The sequence below is a fragment of the Nicotiana tabacum genome, chromosome 15, assembly GCF_000715075.1.
Source record: "Nicotiana tabacum cultivar K326 chromosome 15, ASM71507v2, whole genome shotgun sequence".
In the NCBI taxonomy this organism is placed as follows: domain Eukaryota; kingdom Viridiplantae; phylum Streptophyta; class Magnoliopsida; order Solanales; family Solanaceae; genus Nicotiana; species Nicotiana tabacum.
Window position 1 is genome coordinate 134122947 of NC_134094.1, and position 19050 is coordinate 134141996.

General features: G+C 36.6%; 2 protein-coding genes across 2 annotated transcripts; both read right to left on the reverse strand.

The window, feature by feature from the left end:
* Nucleotides 1-250: 250 nt before the first annotated feature.
* Nucleotides 251-10215, reverse strand: LOC107811501 (histidine kinase CKI1-like). Its single transcript, XM_075231805.1, has 11 exons — nucleotides 9944-10215; nucleotides 8505-8564; nucleotides 7927-8463; nucleotides 7383-7467; nucleotides 5601-5702; nucleotides 5366-5450; nucleotides 4413-4796; nucleotides 2970-3562; nucleotides 1421-2265; nucleotides 1132-1390; nucleotides 251-472 (listed from the first exon to the last, which is right to left on the reverse strand). Exons 1-11 carry the CDS (start codon nucleotides 10213-10215, stop codon nucleotides 251-253), a joined length of 3444 nt encoding a protein of 1147 aa, XP_075087906.1.
* Nucleotides 10216-14961: 4746 nt separating this feature from the next.
* Nucleotides 14962-15624, reverse strand: LOC107811500 (uncharacterized). Its single transcript, XM_016636444.2, has one exon. It carries the CDS (start codon nucleotides 15622-15624, stop codon nucleotides 14962-14964), a length of 663 nt encoding a protein of 220 aa, XP_016491930.1.
* Between the last annotated feature and the right edge of the window lie 3426 nt (nucleotides 15625-19050).

A 19050-nucleotide genomic window follows, 5' to 3' on the forward strand; every position in this document is an offset into this window, starting at 1 on the left:
TTGTAAATATCACGAAAACATTTACATGAGAGTAAAAAAACAAGATACTCAACTTTAGAAAGACGATAAAACTATGAGAAAGACAGTTGAGGGCTGTTTCTCGCGACCCCGTGCATATAAGAATAAAAGGGTAGTGTGGAGCACTAAGCTCCTGCTATCCGCGGGGACATCCCTCTGCATGCAAGAAGAGAAATTTTACTTTATGTCTCACGTAACAAACTTATTAATGCTCGACGAAATAGAGCATTTTTTAAACATTTCTATGCTCTATATAATCTATGGCTTTCAAAAGCTCATCACGGTCGATTCGTTTATCAGGTAAGTAATAATCCATTCCAACTTGAAATATCTTAGCTATGATCTCTTCTTCTGCTGAATGAGCTGTTAAAGCTATAATAGGAATTCGAATACCATATCGCGCTTCTTCTTCCCTAATGCATCTGGTTGCTTCAAATCCATCCATCAATGGCATCTTTCAATAAACAAAACAAACAACGATATAAGTTATATATACTGACAATGTAATAAATTTTATACTATCGATGTAGTTAACTTGTTATCTATTCTATTTTTCAGGTTACTCGATTTGGCTTGGTATAAGTAGTTACCTGTTATTGTAGGCAACTTAACCTAACAATCTAAAAAAATTATACACTGGCAAAATTACTTCTTCTTATGGTAATATGTAAAAGTCTAATAATACAACATTTTAAGCTTTCCATTTATGAACCATGCAACAAAAATGTTAACTTAAGTCCTCTTTGACCTAAAAAAGGGCAGCCCGATGCACAAAGCATCCCGCATTCACGCAAGGGTCGGGGGAAGGACCGCACCGCAATGGGCGTGACGCAGACAACCTATCCTAATACAAGCATTAATGGCTGCTTCTACGGCTTGAACGCGTGACCTATAGGTCACATAGAGACAACTTTATCGTTGCTCCAAGGCTCCCCTTCTTAAGTCCTATTTAACCTATATTTCTCAAATCATCCAAAAGTGTTGCCACACCCATGTCGGATCCTCCAAATATTATGCATTTTTGGAGGTTCTGACATCGGTGCAACAACATTTTTGGAGTATATAAGCAACTAAGTTTTCAACCAGAAGAAATGAATATGAATCACATCTTACCTCACAATCCATCAGAATATAATCAAATGGTGGTGAAGGAGTAGACGGTCCTATATCGCGTTGATCACTAAGGCCTGTGCGAATATGAGCTAGAGCTTGTTCACCATTTTTACATGTGTAAATGGTTGCACCAAGCTGAGAAACCATTCTTTTGCAAACCATAAGTAATATCGCGTTATCCTCAACCACCAAAATTCTCTTTCCTGTTAAAGGTAAGTTGTTATTAGAACTTCCATTAACATCAACAGAAACATCCTCTCTTTTCGCTTCTAAGGGTGGACTTCTGGACCTCATTGGAGGTTGCTGAATCCTCATTCTTGAAGTTGTTTCATCCTTTGTTTCTTGTGTGACAGTTGGTAAAATCTTATCTCCGAACTCTGGTACAAATCCGAGCACATGATATAAACAAGAACCATGTAGTGGTTTTGTCAGGATTATATCTGTTGAAGGTAGCTTATCATCATCTAGCCCTGGTTTATCGAGCCAAACAACTCGAAGGGAAACATTCTTGGGAAAGTCCTTTCGAAATTCAGCCATAGCTCGAGTTATTTCTCGAATGGGGCCAGCACTTGTGTCAATTATAATCACGATGAATCTTATAAGCGCGCTCTTAGAATTAAGTCCTCTTTCCCTCCTATGAAACGACGGGATATGATCATCATATGTTCCTTCTAAAGCACCGAGAGGAATTTCCTTTGATTTCCCTGAGGAGGAGGAGGCAGAGTTGTATGATGAAAAGTTGATAATTTCCTTTTTTACCTTCTTGAGCTTATGTGAAAATTGCTCGTGTTGCCTCGCCACATGTACCTCTAAGCCTATGATCCGCGTCACGAATCTACGAAGAACTCGGCTTCTTTCCTCCTCCCTGATGAAAAGAATGACAGTACTAGAACTTTCTGGTTTCTGATGGCTAGTGATACTATTACTACTTGCTACTGAATAATGATAGGAGTGATCACTAGATATATAACCTCCAAAATGTGACTCCAAATCTTCTCTTGCATTATTAACACTAAATGCTTGATGTTGTTGAGGCTGATCACATGATATCAGGAAAATGTTGAATCTAAAGCAAGTGCCCTTTGCACCAATATTCTTGTCGACGATACTTATTTCGCCTCCCATCAAATGTACCTACAGATTGAATCAAAACAAGAAAGAAACATGAAATATGAAGTAATGAAAAAAAAAAGGACAACCCGGTGCACTAAGCTCCTGCTATGCACGGGTCCGGGGAAGGGCCGGACCACAATGGTCTATTGTACGCAGTCTTACCCTGCATTTCTGCAAGAAGGTGTTTCCACAGCTCGAACCCTTGACCTTCTGGTCACATGGCCAGGAGGTCATAGGTATGAAGTAATGCATATGGGAGAGGAGACAACTCGGAAACATACAGAAGGCAACGCTTTTTGCTGTTCACAAATTCTTGTGTTTTATAGTGTTTCCATAAATATCTTTCTTGTTATATCACACATAATTTAGTTCCATTATATATATAAAAAGATTAGTACCAAACAGAAACTTCAGTAGCCACTGATAACACAAGAAACTTGACCAACAGGAATTTTTTTTAACCTTTACTGCTGTAAATTTTATTCTATTTTATCATCACTCTTATACAAGGCTAAGGGATTTGCTGGCTTTGTACAGTATCTATAAAATAGATGGCTATTAATATGATTGACGAATACATATGTAGGCAGTAACAGATCTAGATTAGACACAGCAGGTTTGTCATATGCACGTGTAATTGTATCGTATATATAAAGAGCAGAACACACTGACTCTAAATTTTGAATTCGCTACTGTATGTAGTTTATAGTAAAAGATACACGTACCAAAGACTGAGTAATGCTGAGGCCTAAGCCAGTGCCTGGTTGTTCGTGGTTAGAAGTCGTCTCATTCACTTGAACATAATTCTCAAATACAGACTTATGTTTCTCTTTAGGTATTCCTTTCCCTGTATCTTCCACCTCGAATATGAATTCCACGCAGTTGGGATCGTTCTCGACTTTTTTATGTACTTGAAATTCAGCAGAAACTTCATTATTATTGTGCAAAAGTAAACATAACATACAACCAATACCAGAATTACTTGTATTTGGAGCAGAACTAATGGAGCTTTGATCAAAACCAGGTTTTCGAGCCCAAACTCGAAGAGTAATGTGCCCCTCTGAGGTAAATTTAACTGCATTACTCAACAAGTTAGTCAAGATCCGTTCTAGTTCTGTCTTATCTCCTTTAACGCGAGAAAATCTTTTGATAGAGCCATCACATGGATCTAGTATCACATCTACATTATTCATTGCTCCTTTTGGATAAAATAAGTTGACAACATATTCTAGTAGATCTTCCATGTTGAATTCTTTTTGCTCAAGTTGCTTCTTCCCTTCTTCAATCTTGCTTTGATCAAGAATAGAATTCAATATTGCTGAAGAAAAAAGATCATAACTTTGTCATTACAGACACTTCATCACACACACACAAACAAAAAAAGGCCAGCCCGGTGCACTAAGCTCCTGCAATGTGCGGGGTCCGGGGAAGGGCTGGACCACAAGGGTCTATTGTACGCAGCTTTACCTTGCATTTCTGCAAGAGGCTGTTTTCACGTGACCTCCGAGTCACAATCTCACACACACTATATATATGTGTGTATGTGTTTGAAATACTGTTCGTGTGTTTGAGAGGTATATTTTAGTTAAAATTATTATATATATATATATATATATATATATATATATATATATATATATATATATATATATATATATATATATATAGAGAGAGAGAGATATTTTAGTTAAATATTTTCTATATAACATCTATAGGAGATTAGAAAAGGGAAAACAGAAGAGGAAAGTGAGAATTAAACCGGACACTTATTGTGTTAAAATATATTGATACTGACGAAATTCTTTAAACTGTCACTGTATAAGTTAAGAAGGTATTTGGATTGGCTTTTAAGCTGGACAAATCAGCTTTTAAGTTTTTTTTTAAAGTATTTTTTCAATGTTTGGCAAAGTCAAAAAGTGTGCTTAAAATAAGTTTAAAACTGCTTAAAACAGGCCAAAAGCAATAAACCGGGCAACTAAAACACTGGCCTAAAAGATTATTTGTGCAAGCTTCCATAAACGAGTAACCGTCCAATAAAGGTGAGATTAGTAACGTATAAAATAAGACAGTTACCTACTACAACATGTTAAAATACATTGATACTAACGATAATGTCAGTGTATATAAGTTAAATCTGATGATATGAAAGAGTCAACTAAAACACTGACCTAAAAGATTATTTGTGCAAGTTTCCATATGATTCAAATTCTTCTGCAATTCGGATTTTGGCGAAGCATTGGCACGACACATCTCAATTAATCCACTAATTCCAGCAAGAGAAGCTCTAATATCATGATTTGCAAGAACAAATGCAGTGCTTTTGTTCATACTTTTCCTTTCTGCTTGTTGAGTTGCTTCCATTTGCTTTATAAGTGCTGCACACAAATACATTTCTCTTCTTGCTGCTCTTATTGTTAGAACCACAAAAGTAAATATGGAGATAGCCATTGAAACCATCATTAGGATTATAAGCATGAATCCAAATTTAATGTTCTTGTGAAAATGGCTTTGCAATATGTCTTGTGTATTGCCTGATATATACACCTGAAATTAAACCATACAATAACTTAGAATGATTCAAAAACGAGTGTTAGTTAATTCATTGATGTGCAAATTAAAGTTATATACACTAATAGTGTAAAACTTGGAGAAACGGTAAAGTTGTCTCACGGGTTTGAGTCGTGGAAGCAGCATATAATAAATGCATTAGGATAGAGACTGTCTATATCACACTCCTTAGGGGTGCGACTCTTCTTCGGATCCTGCGTGAGTGTGGAATGCTTTGTGCATCGAACTGTTTTTTATTTTTTCTCAACTAATGGTGTAAACAAAGTATAATGTGGTATAATATGTTATCACTGTTTTTTCTAGGTTACCGTGCATTTTAGGCTTGTTTTGAAGAGTTATATATTGTTATAGGTCAACAACTTGATGATTTAAAGATTTTATATATATATATATATATATATATATATATGAGTTGAATTCTGGTCTACCATAATTTTCATCTACTGCATTGGCTGTTAATGCTACAGTCTAGGCAAAGGTGCAATTCTTATTATTCTTGCGTTTTCATTTAAGTTTTATGCACTTACAGAGTAAAAAAGATAAATGTGAGGCATTACCTTAATTTCGTCTTCAATTTTTTTGACCTTATTGACCCAAAAAGGTATCAATACAGTGGGCACTAATAGCATTATGACTGCCTGCATCAAGAAAAAACACTTTAGAGTCAGCTAATTAGATTTTTTTTTGTTAAATATTAAAAAGGTATCCTGCTTCACGAAACATCCGGCGATGCCAGAATTCGAGAAAGGACCGCACCCAAAAGAGAGCGTTATGTACTTTAAACTTACCAGAACCAAGCAGAAACAAACTGGCTTTGGCACTTTAAATGAGCTTAGCTTCATGGCTTGATATGTTGGAGTTCCTTCATGGTGATTAGAAAACTTTAAACACTAGTCATAATACAACATAGAGCAATTAATAAATTCAAAACTGGAGGAATTGATTTTAATAAGCTCAAAATAACAACAATAACAATTACGCCTCGGTCCCAAACAAGTTGAGGTCGGTAATATGAATCATCGCTTCTTTATTTAAGCTCAATTCATGTCCTGAATTATGAGGATTTATCATGAATTGACAAGTTCTACGTTGGCTGCCAACCTACCGTAACCCTCCTTGTTTATCCGGCTTGAGACCTGTAATGTGAGCAAGCTCACATGGGCGAATTTTAATAAGCTTTAACATGGTAAATTAATGTAAGCATGATCATGTACAAATACAACTTACCTCAACTCGTTTACTCAAGTTAATTTTATTGGGTATGTCATTATCATATATATATATATATATATATATATATATATACATATATATATGGCAAAGAAAATCAAGAAATGAGCTTCTTAAAAGGTAAAATATACAAGAATGGATGGAACGGCCATTTTCTTAATGTTTTTTCCATTTTACAGTAGTATTTTTTAAAAACTCATGTTTTTTTTAAAGAAGATAATAAATTTACTACCCCAAATGGAATTAAGACTACCAGATTGGACATAGAACACATATAGTACATAATAATGAAGCTGGAAAACAGCTGTTCAAATATTGAGAATTTTAGGGTTTTTATTGAATAACTTAGGTAAAAAAAGAAGAGGTGACAAAAAAGGAAGGAAAATAAAATAAAAGAAAAGATGTGATTTTATATGCCAAAATATATTTCTTTTCCTTTTTTATAAATGCACAATAATTTTGGTCCCTCAGAAAATATATATGCCAAGAAAAATATTTACTTAGTATACTACTACAGTTAATTAGTGATAGGCGAGACGTTCTATTATTTAACTTTGATATTTAAGTAGTAGATAACAATCTATGTAAAGACATATGCCATTTTGAAAAACTGATGCAAGATGAAGAATATAGTAAATTTAAATATATATAGTTTTTTTTGTCTTGCATTAGAATTGTACAAAAATTAGCTTACTAGTATTGTCACAAAAAAGAAGAAGCTATGTACTGTTTCATAAGCGTCACCATTATTCATGGTCAGATAAAAAGAAAATTCTGTGTTTTGTTTCTGTAAAAAAGATTTCAAAGCGTCGCAAAAACAAAATTTGTTTCAGTTACAATCAAATTATTTAAAAAAAATAAAACCAGTAGCTTCTATAGTTTAAATTAGCCTAAACCAATACGTTTAGTCCAAAGCGTATGTTTTTGTTTTTAAAATATATATATATATATATATATATATATATATATATATATAGTTATTACTTAATTAGAACTCAATTATAATTTAAAAAGACAAAAATCCCAAACTCGTAAGCTTCAAATCCTACTGGCTACATCCACTTTCGAGCCTACTTCTTAAGAAAATTTGCCGTGATAGGGCTTTGTGTAACAACTAATTATAGTGATCGGTAATTGTTACGTTTTTTAAATCGTAAAAAAGAAAAAAAGTATTAAGAAAGGTTCATTATTTTAGTACTCCGTAGTGAAAATACCTTGATGAAAATTCATTCAATCTCATGCATGTCCAATCTACTCTCCATGAGATGATTTCTTTTTCTTTCTCTGCAAACAATCAAAAAAACAAAGTTAAAAAAGAAATTGATAAAAATCAAATTCACCAATTTTAGTTCTATATTCCGTTCAATCAGCTGAGACATGAGGCAGAGAAAGAGAAGATATTTTTCTTCACTTAACTGCAAAAACCTGCTCTTATTAAGACCATATAAAAGATACTCCATATAAGGATGTTCTTAGTTTTAAAAAAGGAAAGAAATATATAATACGAAAAGAATACTAAACAGACACATGCATATGCTTTCTTTCCATTTGTCTTAAATTTTTAAAAGGTTTGACTACTCTGAAAGTTTTGAGTCTATGTGGAGCTATTTTTTTTTTTAATTTATTTATTTTATAAACCATTCATCCGGGCTATGCTGGCCCGAGGTGATGGTGGATTTGGCATTATCCCCTACCTCGTATATAGATCGTAAAATTAAGTACAATAGAGGGGGACATAATACCTAACCTCCAGAAGACAAATATTAAAATAGATTATTGATGGTCTAGGACCTGGTGCGCATAACACCTTACAAAAGAGGCTGCATTGTTAGTAAAGATAATCAAAAGCAGCCCTTCTCAATAGATTATGGAGGTTCAAAGTACCATCCTGAGTGTTTCTTTGCCTTTAACCTGAAGGCTGGAACTTGTATTCTATTAACTCTAACAACACCTCTAATTTCAGGAGGGAGGTCATTCTCATTAGTGTAAATAACGCTGCGAGTTACAGAATTAGCATGCTTGGAAAGAATATCAGCGACTCCATTCCCTTCTCTATAATAGTGCATGACCTTGATATTGTGCTGCCTTACTATCTTTTGGATAAGGGTGATGTCTTTGTGAAGTTTCCATGGAATTTTGCATTGGTCAAGGACCATATTTACAACCAGTAGCGAATCTATCTCCAAGGTAAAGTTGAAGCAATTTCGAGCACAACACCACTGTATTTCTTGTAAGGCTGCTTGGACCTCTGAATAGTTGTTCGTCAAGAATTGGACTGGTGACGCAAAGGCCATCACCATATGTCCATTTTTGTTCCTATCAATGTCCCCAACTTTAACCTTGCCTTGATTAGCAATGTAGCTCCCATCAGTGTTTAGCTTCCAGAAGTTGCCTTCCGGTTTGGACCATATAACCATGGTACTTTTGAGGGTAGGTTTGTAGGATTCAACAGTCTAACATACCTTCCACCAGTTCCAATTCCAACCCATCTTACTGAATTTAAGCCCCATGGATATCTTAACCTGTAATAGAACTTGCTGGCAAATATTAAAAGTAGATATTGATTTGGTACCATACTTCTTGCTACATCTAACCTTCCATAATTCCCACAAGACAATCATAGGGGTGATGTGTAGGAGGAATAATTGAGCATGATTCTTGGTGGGAATGGACCACCAGTGATTAAGGATAGAGAGAATGTTTCTTCCTCTAGTCTTGAAGCCAAGGGGAGAAGAGATATAATTCCAAACACTAGATACTATATCACTAATGGTAAAGACATGGTTCAGAGATTCAATTTTAAGGGCTCTACAACAAAAATAAGTGGGTAGTAAAGCAACACCAAATCTCTAAAGTATGTCAGCAAAGGGAAGCTTTTTGTAAATAATTCTCCAGCTACTAAAGGAGATCTTGAAAGGTAGTTCCTTTATCCATACCTTGGACATCATAGACATGGGTTGTCTTTTTTGTCTTAGGAGATGGAAGGCAGAAGCACATGTGAGGTTTTCTTGAACATTAGGCGTCCAAATAGCCCTGTCTTTGCGATGCTGCTGGTCTATATCCACCTGAAAAATTTTGCTTAAGATATATTGGTTGACAATGTCTTGTAATTTCTCCATATCCCAGCCCTGGTTGTGGATAAATTCACAGACCCTTGTATTACTAGGTTTCTGAGTGTTGTTGTTGTGTATGTCGATAGGACCCCTAGGAGTCAATTTGTCCCACCAAAATAAGATGTTGCCTTCATGTATCTTCTAGAAAATGTGAGAATCAATTATGTCTCTAGTACTCATTAAGTTTGTCTGCAAACAATCGAAAAAACAAAGTTAAAAAAGAAATTGATAAAAATCAAATCCACCAATTTTAGTTCTATATTCTGTTCAATCAGATGAGACATGAGGCAGAGAAAGAGAAGGTATTTTTCTTCACTTAACTGCAAAAACCTGCTCTTATTAATACCATATAAAAGATACTCCATATAAGGATGTTCCTAGTTTTAAAAAAAGAAAGAAATATATAATACGAAAAGAATACTAAACAGACACATGCATATGCTTTCTTTCCATTTGCCTTAAATTTTTAAAAGGTTTGACTACTCTGAAAGTTTTGAGTCTATGTGGAACTAGTTTTTTTTTTAATTTATTTATTTTATAAACCATTCATCCGGGCTATGCTGGCCCAAGATGATGGGGGTTTGGCATTATCCCCTACCTCGTATATAGATCGTAAAATTAAGTACAATAGAGGGGGACGTAATACCTAACCTCCAGAAGACAAATATTAAAATAGATTATTGATGGTCTAGGACCTGGTACGCATAACACCTTACAAAAAGGGCTGCATTGTTAGTAAAGATAATCAAAAGCAATCCTTCTCAATAGATTATGGAGGTTCAAAGTACCATCCTGAGTGTTTCTTTGCCTTTAACCTGAAGGCTGGAACTTGTATTCTATCAACTCTAACAACATCTCTAATTTCAGGAGGGAGGTCATTCTCATTAGTGTAAATAACGCTGCGAGTCACATAATTAGCATGCTTGGAAAGAAGATCAGCGACTCCATTCCCTTCTCTATAACAGTGCATGACCTTGATATTGTGCTGCCTTACTATCTTTTGGATAAGGGTGATGTCTTTGTGAAGTTTCCATGGAATTTTGCATTGGTCAAGGACCATGTTTACAACCAGTAGCGAATCTATCTCCAAGGTAAAGTTGAAGCAATTTTGAGCACAACACCACTATATCCCTTGTAAGGCTGCTTGGACCTCTGAATAGTTGTTCGTCAAGAATTGGACTAGTGACGCAAAGGCCATCACCATATGTCCATTTTTGTTCCTATCAATGCCCCCAACTTTAACCTTGCCTTGATTAGCAATGTAGCTCCCATCAGTGTTTAGCTTCCAGAAGTTGCCTTCCGGTTTGGACTATATAACCATGGTACTTTTGAGGGTAGGTTTGTAGGATTCAACAGTCTAACATACCTTCCACCAGTTCCAATTCCAACCCATCTTACTGAATTTAAGCCCCATGGATATCTTAACCTGTAATAGAACTTGTTGGCAAATATTAAAAGTAGATATTGATTTGGTACCATACTTCTTGCTACATCTAGCCTTCCATAATTCCCACAAGACAATCATAGGGGTGATGTGTAGGAGGAATAATTGAGCATGATTCTTGGCGGGAATGGACCACCAGTGATTAAGGATAGAGAGAATGTTTCTTCCTCTAGTCTTGAAGCCAAGGGGAGAAGAGATATAATTCCAAACACTAGATACCATATCACTAATGGTAAAGACATGGTTCAGAGATTCAATTTTAAGGGCTCTACAACAAAAATAAGTGGGTAGTAAAGCAACACCAAATCTCTAAAGTATGTCAGCAAAGGGAAGCTTTTTGTAAATAATTCTCCAGCTACTAAAGGAGATCTTGAAAGGTAGTTCCTTTATCCATACCTTGGACATCATAGACATGGGTTGTCTTTTTTGTCTTAGGAGATGGAAGGCAGAAGCACATGTGAGGTTTCCTTGAACATTAGGCGTCCAAATAGCCCTGTCTTTGCGATGCTGCTGGTCTATATCCACCTGGAAAATTTCGCTTAAGATATATTGGTTGACAATGTCTTGTAATTTCTCCATATCCCAGCCCTTGTTGTGGATAAATTCACAGACCCTTGTATTGCCAGGTTTCTGAGTGTTGTAGTTGTGTATGTCGATAGGACCCCTAGGAGTCAATTTGTCCCACCAAAATAAGATGTTGCCTTCATGTATCTTCTAGAAAATGTGAGAATCAATTATGTCTATAGTACTCATTAAGCTTCTCTGCAAACAATCAAAAAAACAAAGTTAAAAAAGAAATTGATAAAAATCAAATCCACCAATTTTAGTTCTATATTCTGTTCAATCAGATGAGACATGAGGTAGAGAAAGAGAAGGTATTTTTCTTCACTTAACTGCAAAAACCTGCTCTTATTAAGACCATATAAAAGATACTCCATATAAGGATGTTCCTAGTTTTAAAAAAAGAAAGAAATATATAATACGAAAAGAATACTAAACAGACACATGCATATGCTTTCTTTCCATTTGTCTTAAATTTTTAAAAGGTTTGACTACTCTGAAAGTTTTGAGTCTATGTGGAACTAGTTTTTTTTTATTTTAAATTTATTTATTTTATAAACCATTCATCCGGGCTATGCTGGCCCAAGATGATGGGGGGTTTGGCATTATCCCCTACCTCGTATATAGATCGTAAAATTAAGTACATTAGAGGGGGACGTAATACCTAACCTCCAGAAGACAAATATTAAAATGGATTATTGATGGTCTAGGACCTGGTACGCATAACACCTTACAAAAAGGGCTGCATTGTTAGTAAAGATAATCAAAAGCAGCCCTTCTCAATAGATTATGGTGGTTCAAAGTACCATCCTGAGTGTTTCTTTGCCTTTAACCTGAAGGCTGGAACTTGTATTCTATCAACTCTAACAACACCTCTTATTTCAGGAGGGAGGTCATTCTCATTAGTGTAAATAACGCTGCGAGTCACATAATTAACATGCTTGGAAAGAAGATCAGCGACTCCATTCCCTTCTCTATAACAGTGCATGACCTTGATATTGTGCTGCCTTACTATCTTTTGGATAAGGGTGATGTCTTTGTGAAGTTTCCATGGAATTTTGCATTGGTCAAGGACCATGTTTACAACCAGTAGCGAATCTATCTCCAAGGTAAAGTTGAAGCAATTTTGAGCACAACACCACTGTATCCCTTGTAAGGCTGCTTGGACCTCTGAATAGTTGTTCGTCAAGAATTGGACTGGTGATGCAAAGGCCATCACCATATGTCCATTTTTGTTCCTAACAATGCCCCCAACTCCAACCTTGCCTTGATTATCAATGTAGCTCCCATCAGTGTTTAGCTTCCAGAAGTTGCCTTCCGGTTTGGACCATATAACCATGGTACTTTTGAGGGTAGGTTTGTAGGATTCAACAGTCTGGCACACCTTCCACCAGTTCCAATCCCAACCTATCTTACTGAATTTAAGCCCCATGGATATCTTAACCTGTAATAGAACTTATTGGCAAATATTATAGGTAGATATTGATTTGGTACCATACTTCTTGCTACATCTAGCCTTCCATAATTCCCACAAGACAATCATAGGGGTGATCTGTAGGAGGAATAATTGAGCATGATTCTTGGTGGGAATGGACCACCAGTGATTAAGGATAGAGAGAATGTTTCTTCCTCTAGTATTGAAGCCAAAGGGAGAAGAGATATAATTCCAAACACTAGAGACCATATCACTAATGGTAAAGACATGGTTCAGAGATTCAATTTTAGGGGCTCTACAACAAAAACAAGTGCGTAGTAAAGCAACACCAAATCTCTAAAGTATGTCAGCAAAGGGAAGCTTTTTGTAAATAATTCTCCAGATACTAAAGGAGATCTTGAAAGGTAGTTCCTTTATCCATACCTTGGACATCATAGACGTGGGTTGTCTTTTTTGTTTTAGGAGATGGAAGGCAGAAACACATGTGAAGTTTTCTTGAACATTAGGCGTCCAAATAGCCCTGTCTTTGCGATGCTGCTGGCCTATATCCACCTGGGAAATTTCGCTTAAGATATATTGGTTGACAATGTCTTGTAATTTCTCCATATCCCAGCCCTGGTTGTGGATAAATTCACAGACCCTTGTATTGCCAGGTTTCTGAGTGTTGTTGTTGTGTATGTTGATAGGACCCCTAGGAGTCAATTTGTCCCACCAAAATAAGATGTTGCCTTCATGTATCTTCCAGAAAATGTGATAATCAATTATGTCTCTAGTACTCATTAAGTTCCTCCAGGAATTGGAGTCCTTAGGCACAAGAATTTTGGATAGTGGATTAGATCTAGGGAAATACTTTGCATTGAGGAACCTGGTCCATAAATTATTTTCTACCCTAAACCTCCACCATCTTTTAGCAGCAAATGAGTTACAAATGTCTTAAAGCTTCTTGAAACCAACTCCCCCTTTATTGTGGAGGTAGCTCAAATTCTCCCTGGAGCTCCAATCATAGCTCTTTTTGCCTTTATTTTCTCCCCAGAAGAAGTTAGAGAGGTACATTACAATTTGGCTAATAATAGCTTTTGGTGGTACCATAGCAGCAAGTAGATAGAGAATTTGGGATTGCAGAATGTGTTTGATTATGATAGCCCTACCCCCAAATAAAAGCAAGTTCCCTTGCCAACCGCCTGCTTTATTAAGGACCTTAGAGGCGAGATCAAAAAAGTAGAAGTTTTTTTCCTGCCAATAAAGATTGGGCAACCTAGATAAGTAAAGGGAAATTCCATTTGTTTGAAACCTATCCACTTTTTGATCCTCCTGTTCACCCTTATGTTCTTGAATTCTGAGTGAGAAAGAAACTTTTATCCCTGTTAACTTCCTGCCCTGAAATATGTTGATAGTCATTGAGGACCTCCATGATGAGTTTGATAGAATTCCTATCTCCTGGGGAGAAGAGGACCAGGTCATCAGCATAGCTCAAGTGATTGATCTTGGGGCCACTAGTGCTCATAGAGAAGCCAATGAACTGGCTATTCTCATGGAGCTTATTTAGAGCTCTAGACAGTGCTTCAGCAGCCAAAATAAAGAGAGAGAGGGATATGGGGTCCCCTTGTTTTAAACCTCTGGAGGATTTAAAAAAACCATTTCTTGTACCATTGATCAGGATAGAATACCAATTGTCAGCAAGTTGCCTGTAGATCATGTCAATCACAACCTCACAGAAGTTTAATTTCCTAAGCATATCTGAAAGGAATCTCCAAGATAATTTGTCATAGGCTTTGGAAATATCGAGTTTAATGACAATGTTGCCTCCCTGGTTATTCTTACCAATATCATGGATAATCTCTTGGGCCAGAAGGATGTTCTCAGTAATAAGCCTACCCTTGATGAAGCCTGTTTGGTTATCATAGATGAGTTTGGGGAGTAGTTGGGATAATCTGGTAGATAAGATTTTGGAGATAATCTTGTTGGACACATTGCACAGACTAATAAGTCTGAGTTGGTCTAAGGTGGAAGGTGAGGATACTTTTGGAATTAGAACGAGGCTAGTGTGAGTGAAGTATTTAGTAATACTGGTCCCAGAGAAGTAAGCTTGGACAAATTGGCACACCTCCTTTTTAATAATATTCCAGGTAGCTTGATAAAAGTGCCCATTAAATCCATCAGGACCAGCAACACTATTGGGATCCATGGAAAAGACAGTATCCCTTATCTCTTCTTCATATGGCAATTCATAGAAAAAACATCGTTATTCAGTTCAGAATGAGTCCACACATTGTAAGATAGATAGATCATTGTCACTGGGGCTGTGCTCAGAGTTTAGAGAAGTGGTCCACAACAACATTAGAGATAGCCTCAGTACCCTCAATCCATCATCCATTGGCATCTCTGATTTTATGTATATGAGCTTTCCTTCTTTTCTCTTTCACTACACTATAGAAGTATTTGGTGTTGGCATCTCCTTCCTCTGCCCATTTGATTCTTGCTTTCTGTTTGAAAATGGACTTTTGTATTATTAGCCATCTGGTGTATTCAGCATGGGCCTTCATAAGAGTCTGCCTGTTATTGTCAGTGTCGTTAGCATCATAGATTTCCTCTAGTCGGCAGATATCAGTCTCTAGTTTTTTAATGGTTTCAAAAATATCACCAATGGTATCTTTGGACCATTTTCTCAGGCCTTTAGAAATAGCTTTAAGTTTCTGTTGTAATACCCAAAGATAGTTGCCTTGAACGTCAATGTTCCAAATTTCCTCCACTGTAGAGAGATAGCTACTTTGAGAGGTCCAAAAGTTGAGGAACCTGAAGTACCTGGTGAATTCAGCACTATCATTACCGGCTTTGAAAATCATGAGACTATGGTCAGATCCAGTCTTGCCTTTGTGGTCGACCCTGTTAGAATGAAAAAGATCTGACCAGCCTTCATTAATCATGACTCTATCCAGCCTCTCGCTTATTCTGTTTCTTCTACCCCTGCCATTGCACCATGTGAAAGGATAGCCATTGAAGCCTAGGTCGCACATCCCACAATCCTCCATGAATGAAAGAAAATCTATGTTCTCATTTAAGGAGTAAGGTGCACCACCTTTCTTTTCAGCAGCATTCGTAATGACATTGAAGTCTCCCAGAATAGTCCATGGCCCGTTGATGTAGTGATGGACAGACCTGATTTTGCGCTAAAGTTTCCTTCTTTTTTCGATAGTAGATTTAGCATAGATCCCTGTAATCCAGAAATTATTTCCATTGTGATTGGCCTCTAGAGTAATCTGTCGCATACTATTGCTGATGATAGTGCAAACAGTGTTGTTCTTACACAACACTGTTTGGAACTAGTTACTAATTAACTAGTTATTAGATTAGCTAATTTATTCTACAATCTAATAAATAAGCCTATGAGATTTGAAGATGAACTAAATATGATTAAGGAAAAATATAGAAATCATTGATAACATTATTGGTTAATTAAAGAAAGTTTAAGAATTAACTGAATGGAAGAAAGGCATGCATTGTTGGGCATAAGAGATCATTTGGAGGAAATTTCGCAGAAAGGGGTTATAGTCTAGGGTTTGACCACCAAATATCATGATGGAGCGGTAAGTACTACTTCATCATTAACTATAGATTTCGGGTTCGACCGTTCGATATATGAGTATGGAGTTGTATTTGGTAGGAGATATTTTATCCCCCTTAAGTGGAACTTTTTGGCACAAATTTGATCTTAGGCGTATCCCGGAGTGGATAGCGGACACCAAATGAAAAGCCAAAAAAATTAATCTAGGGCTTGAAACATGATAAAAACAAGTTCACGAGCTGAGCTTGAATGTTTTTTACAAATTTAAATGATCATACTATTGTTGCCTTGAGTAAACTCATAATTTTGGTGACACTACTATCTTGAGATCAATTGGTGAATTCTAGTCGTAACTCTTAAGGTAAGGTTCAACATTGTCAAATAAAATTTTAGTCCGTTCTCGTGATGAGACAATGTTCAGTACCAAGGATAAAGCATTAAGGCTTTTTAATGATTTCTAAATTTGATACGGGGTATATCAAATAGTGTATCTACAGGATGACACGTTTAGGAATCACCTATGTAAGTGTGAAGTGTTAGCCGCTTCAAGGAGAACTTTGTAAGGCCAGTTCTCTACGCACTTATGAAACCAGGCGGTGTTCATGGCTGAAACGAACACAACAATGAGAACCAAAGACGGTTAAGGGTTGATTGTGTGACTTATGGTTGTCTAGGTATACACCAAAGATCGGCGGTTCAAAGATATCAAATCTACCGATTGACTGAGTATATCCGACATAAGTTTACTACGGAAAGTTCAAAGGGAAACCTACTTATCCAGATGCGATTAATCCTTGCTTGTAAATCACACAGTTTTTCCATGCATACTTCCGTGATATAGCCATTCCCCATTCATGTGGGGATTGTTGAGGTTTTTGTTTTTAAGATGAAATAGTCTTAAAATGAGGGTGAATGGGAAATGGAGGGAAAATGAAATTTTTGAGTAAAATTTTAAGTTTTCCCCTCTTGACAATGAGACATTGTACCATATTGGAAGAGGAAGAGATTTTTGGTGGGTATATATATAATTGCACTTCTTGTAGCTCTTAAAGAGTTAAGAAGAAAGCAAGCCTCGCGCCGTCGTCGTCGTCGCTCACTCGGCTCGGCTTCGGCTACGGCTTCGGCTTCGGATTTGGATTTGGATTTGGTCAAATGATCGATTGATTGATTAATTTTTTGGACCAAATTTATTTGTTAATAGTAAATATTAACGTAAGATTATCCGCATTTGTAACGGATATTTTCCAATTCGTGTATTGACCACAAGGCAGCCGCCTAATGCTCTTCCCACCATGATTGTGCTTGCTCCACAAACAAGCTAATGCTTGCTCCACCATGGAGGGTGGACGATTGTTCTTCTTCAACACTAGCTGCTATATATATGTGCAGCAGCTGTTGAAGAAAGACACACAAGACACAAACTGAAATCGCTCAACAGATTTGGCTATACATTACACTCCTTCATCTCAGCATTTCCATACGATTTTCTGAGTTTCTACTCCCTCGTTCTGCATTATTTTTAACTTCAAACAAAGCAACTGTAAGTGTGATTTGCTACCGAACTTTGTGTTCGCTAAAACACTGGGGTTTGAAGTACCGCTACACCAGTGTGTGATTCGTTCTATCCTGGGAGGAAATAATCCATTACCTTGAGTACTAGGAGGGGATTAAATTCCTTAAGAAAATACTGTGAATTCAGTGGGCTCGAATTAATTACTGTTTCATTATGATAACTTATATTTTGCAAAATTATTATTTACAAATACAGCAATATTGGCGGGACTAACAATCTTAAGGAATTTAATATTAATTTCTATATTTGTGTTATTCTTATTATTCTGCAAACTAAAACCTTTGTGGTTTTGTGTACTCCCGTTTTGGAGAGTAAAGCCTTTGTGGCGATTTGTTAGAGATTATAATCTACGTGATTTTTACTCCTGGTTGAAAACGTGTATTAAACGTTTGTTTGTGTCATTTTTTTTAACAGAAAAAAATGACGACTGAAAGCGAAAACCAAGCTGTTCCGATGGTGATTGCCAACGCATCGATAAGCCGAACACCGGCGTTGGCACCGGCAGAAAAACCCGAAAAAATTTTCGGGATTGATTTCAAGCGCTGGCAGCAGAAGATGTTCTTCTACTTAACTACGTTATGTCTACAGAAGTTCATCAAGGAAGATGTTCCTGATCTGCCAGATAAAACTCCAGAGAATGAACGCTTTCTCGTGATTGAAGCGTGGAAGCATTCTGATTTTTTATGCAAGAATTATATTCTTAGCGGACTGGATGATAATCTGTATAATGTATACAGTAGCGTGGAGACGTCAAAAGAATTGTGGAATGCGCTTGAAAAGAAATATAAAACTGAAGATGCCGGGATGAAGAAATTCGTTGCCGCAAAATTTTTGGACTACAAAATGGTAGATAGCAAGTCTGTTATTACCCAAGTCCAGGAATTGCAAGTGATTATTCATGATCTACTTGCTGAAGGTCTTGTCATCAACGAAGCATTCCAAGTAGCAGCAATGATTGAGAAGTTGCCTCTGTTGTGGAAGGACTTCAAAAATTATTTGAAACACAAACGAAAGAAAATGTCCCTTGAAGATCTCATTGTTCGGTTGAGAATCGAAGAGGACAATAAAGCTGCTGAAAGGAGAGGCCGTAGAAATTCAACAATAATGGGAGCAAATATTGTTGAAGATAACAAAAAGAGGAAGAAGGCTTCTGGTCCGAAATACAACCCAAGCAAGAAGCGGTTCAGTGGAAAGTGCTACAACTGTGGGAAAACTGGACACAAATCTATGGAGTGTCGTGCTCCGAAGAAAGACAAGAAAAGGGGTCAAGCAAACATGATAGTAAACCATGATGATGTTGATAACTTGTGTGCCATGCTT

Bases quoted from the DNA above. Each gene is read 5' to 3' on its own strand.
- LOC107811501 (XM_075231805.1), bottom strand. From the start codon at position 10,215: ATGGTCCTTGACCAATGCAAAATTCCATGGAAACTTCACAAAGACATC. The intron at 8,464-8,504 runs GTATGTTAGACT...TACCCTCAAAAG, and splicing joins GGAATTGGAACTGGTGGAAG to TACCATGGTTATATGGTCCA. The intron at 5,703-7,382 runs GTGAATTTGATT...TATTATGACTAG, and splicing joins GGAATATAGAACTAAAATTG to TGTTTAAAGTTTTCTAATCA.
- LOC107811500 (XM_016636444.2), bottom strand. From the start codon at position 15,624: ATGGAGGATTGTGGGATGTGCGACCTAGGCTTCAATGGCTATCCTTTC.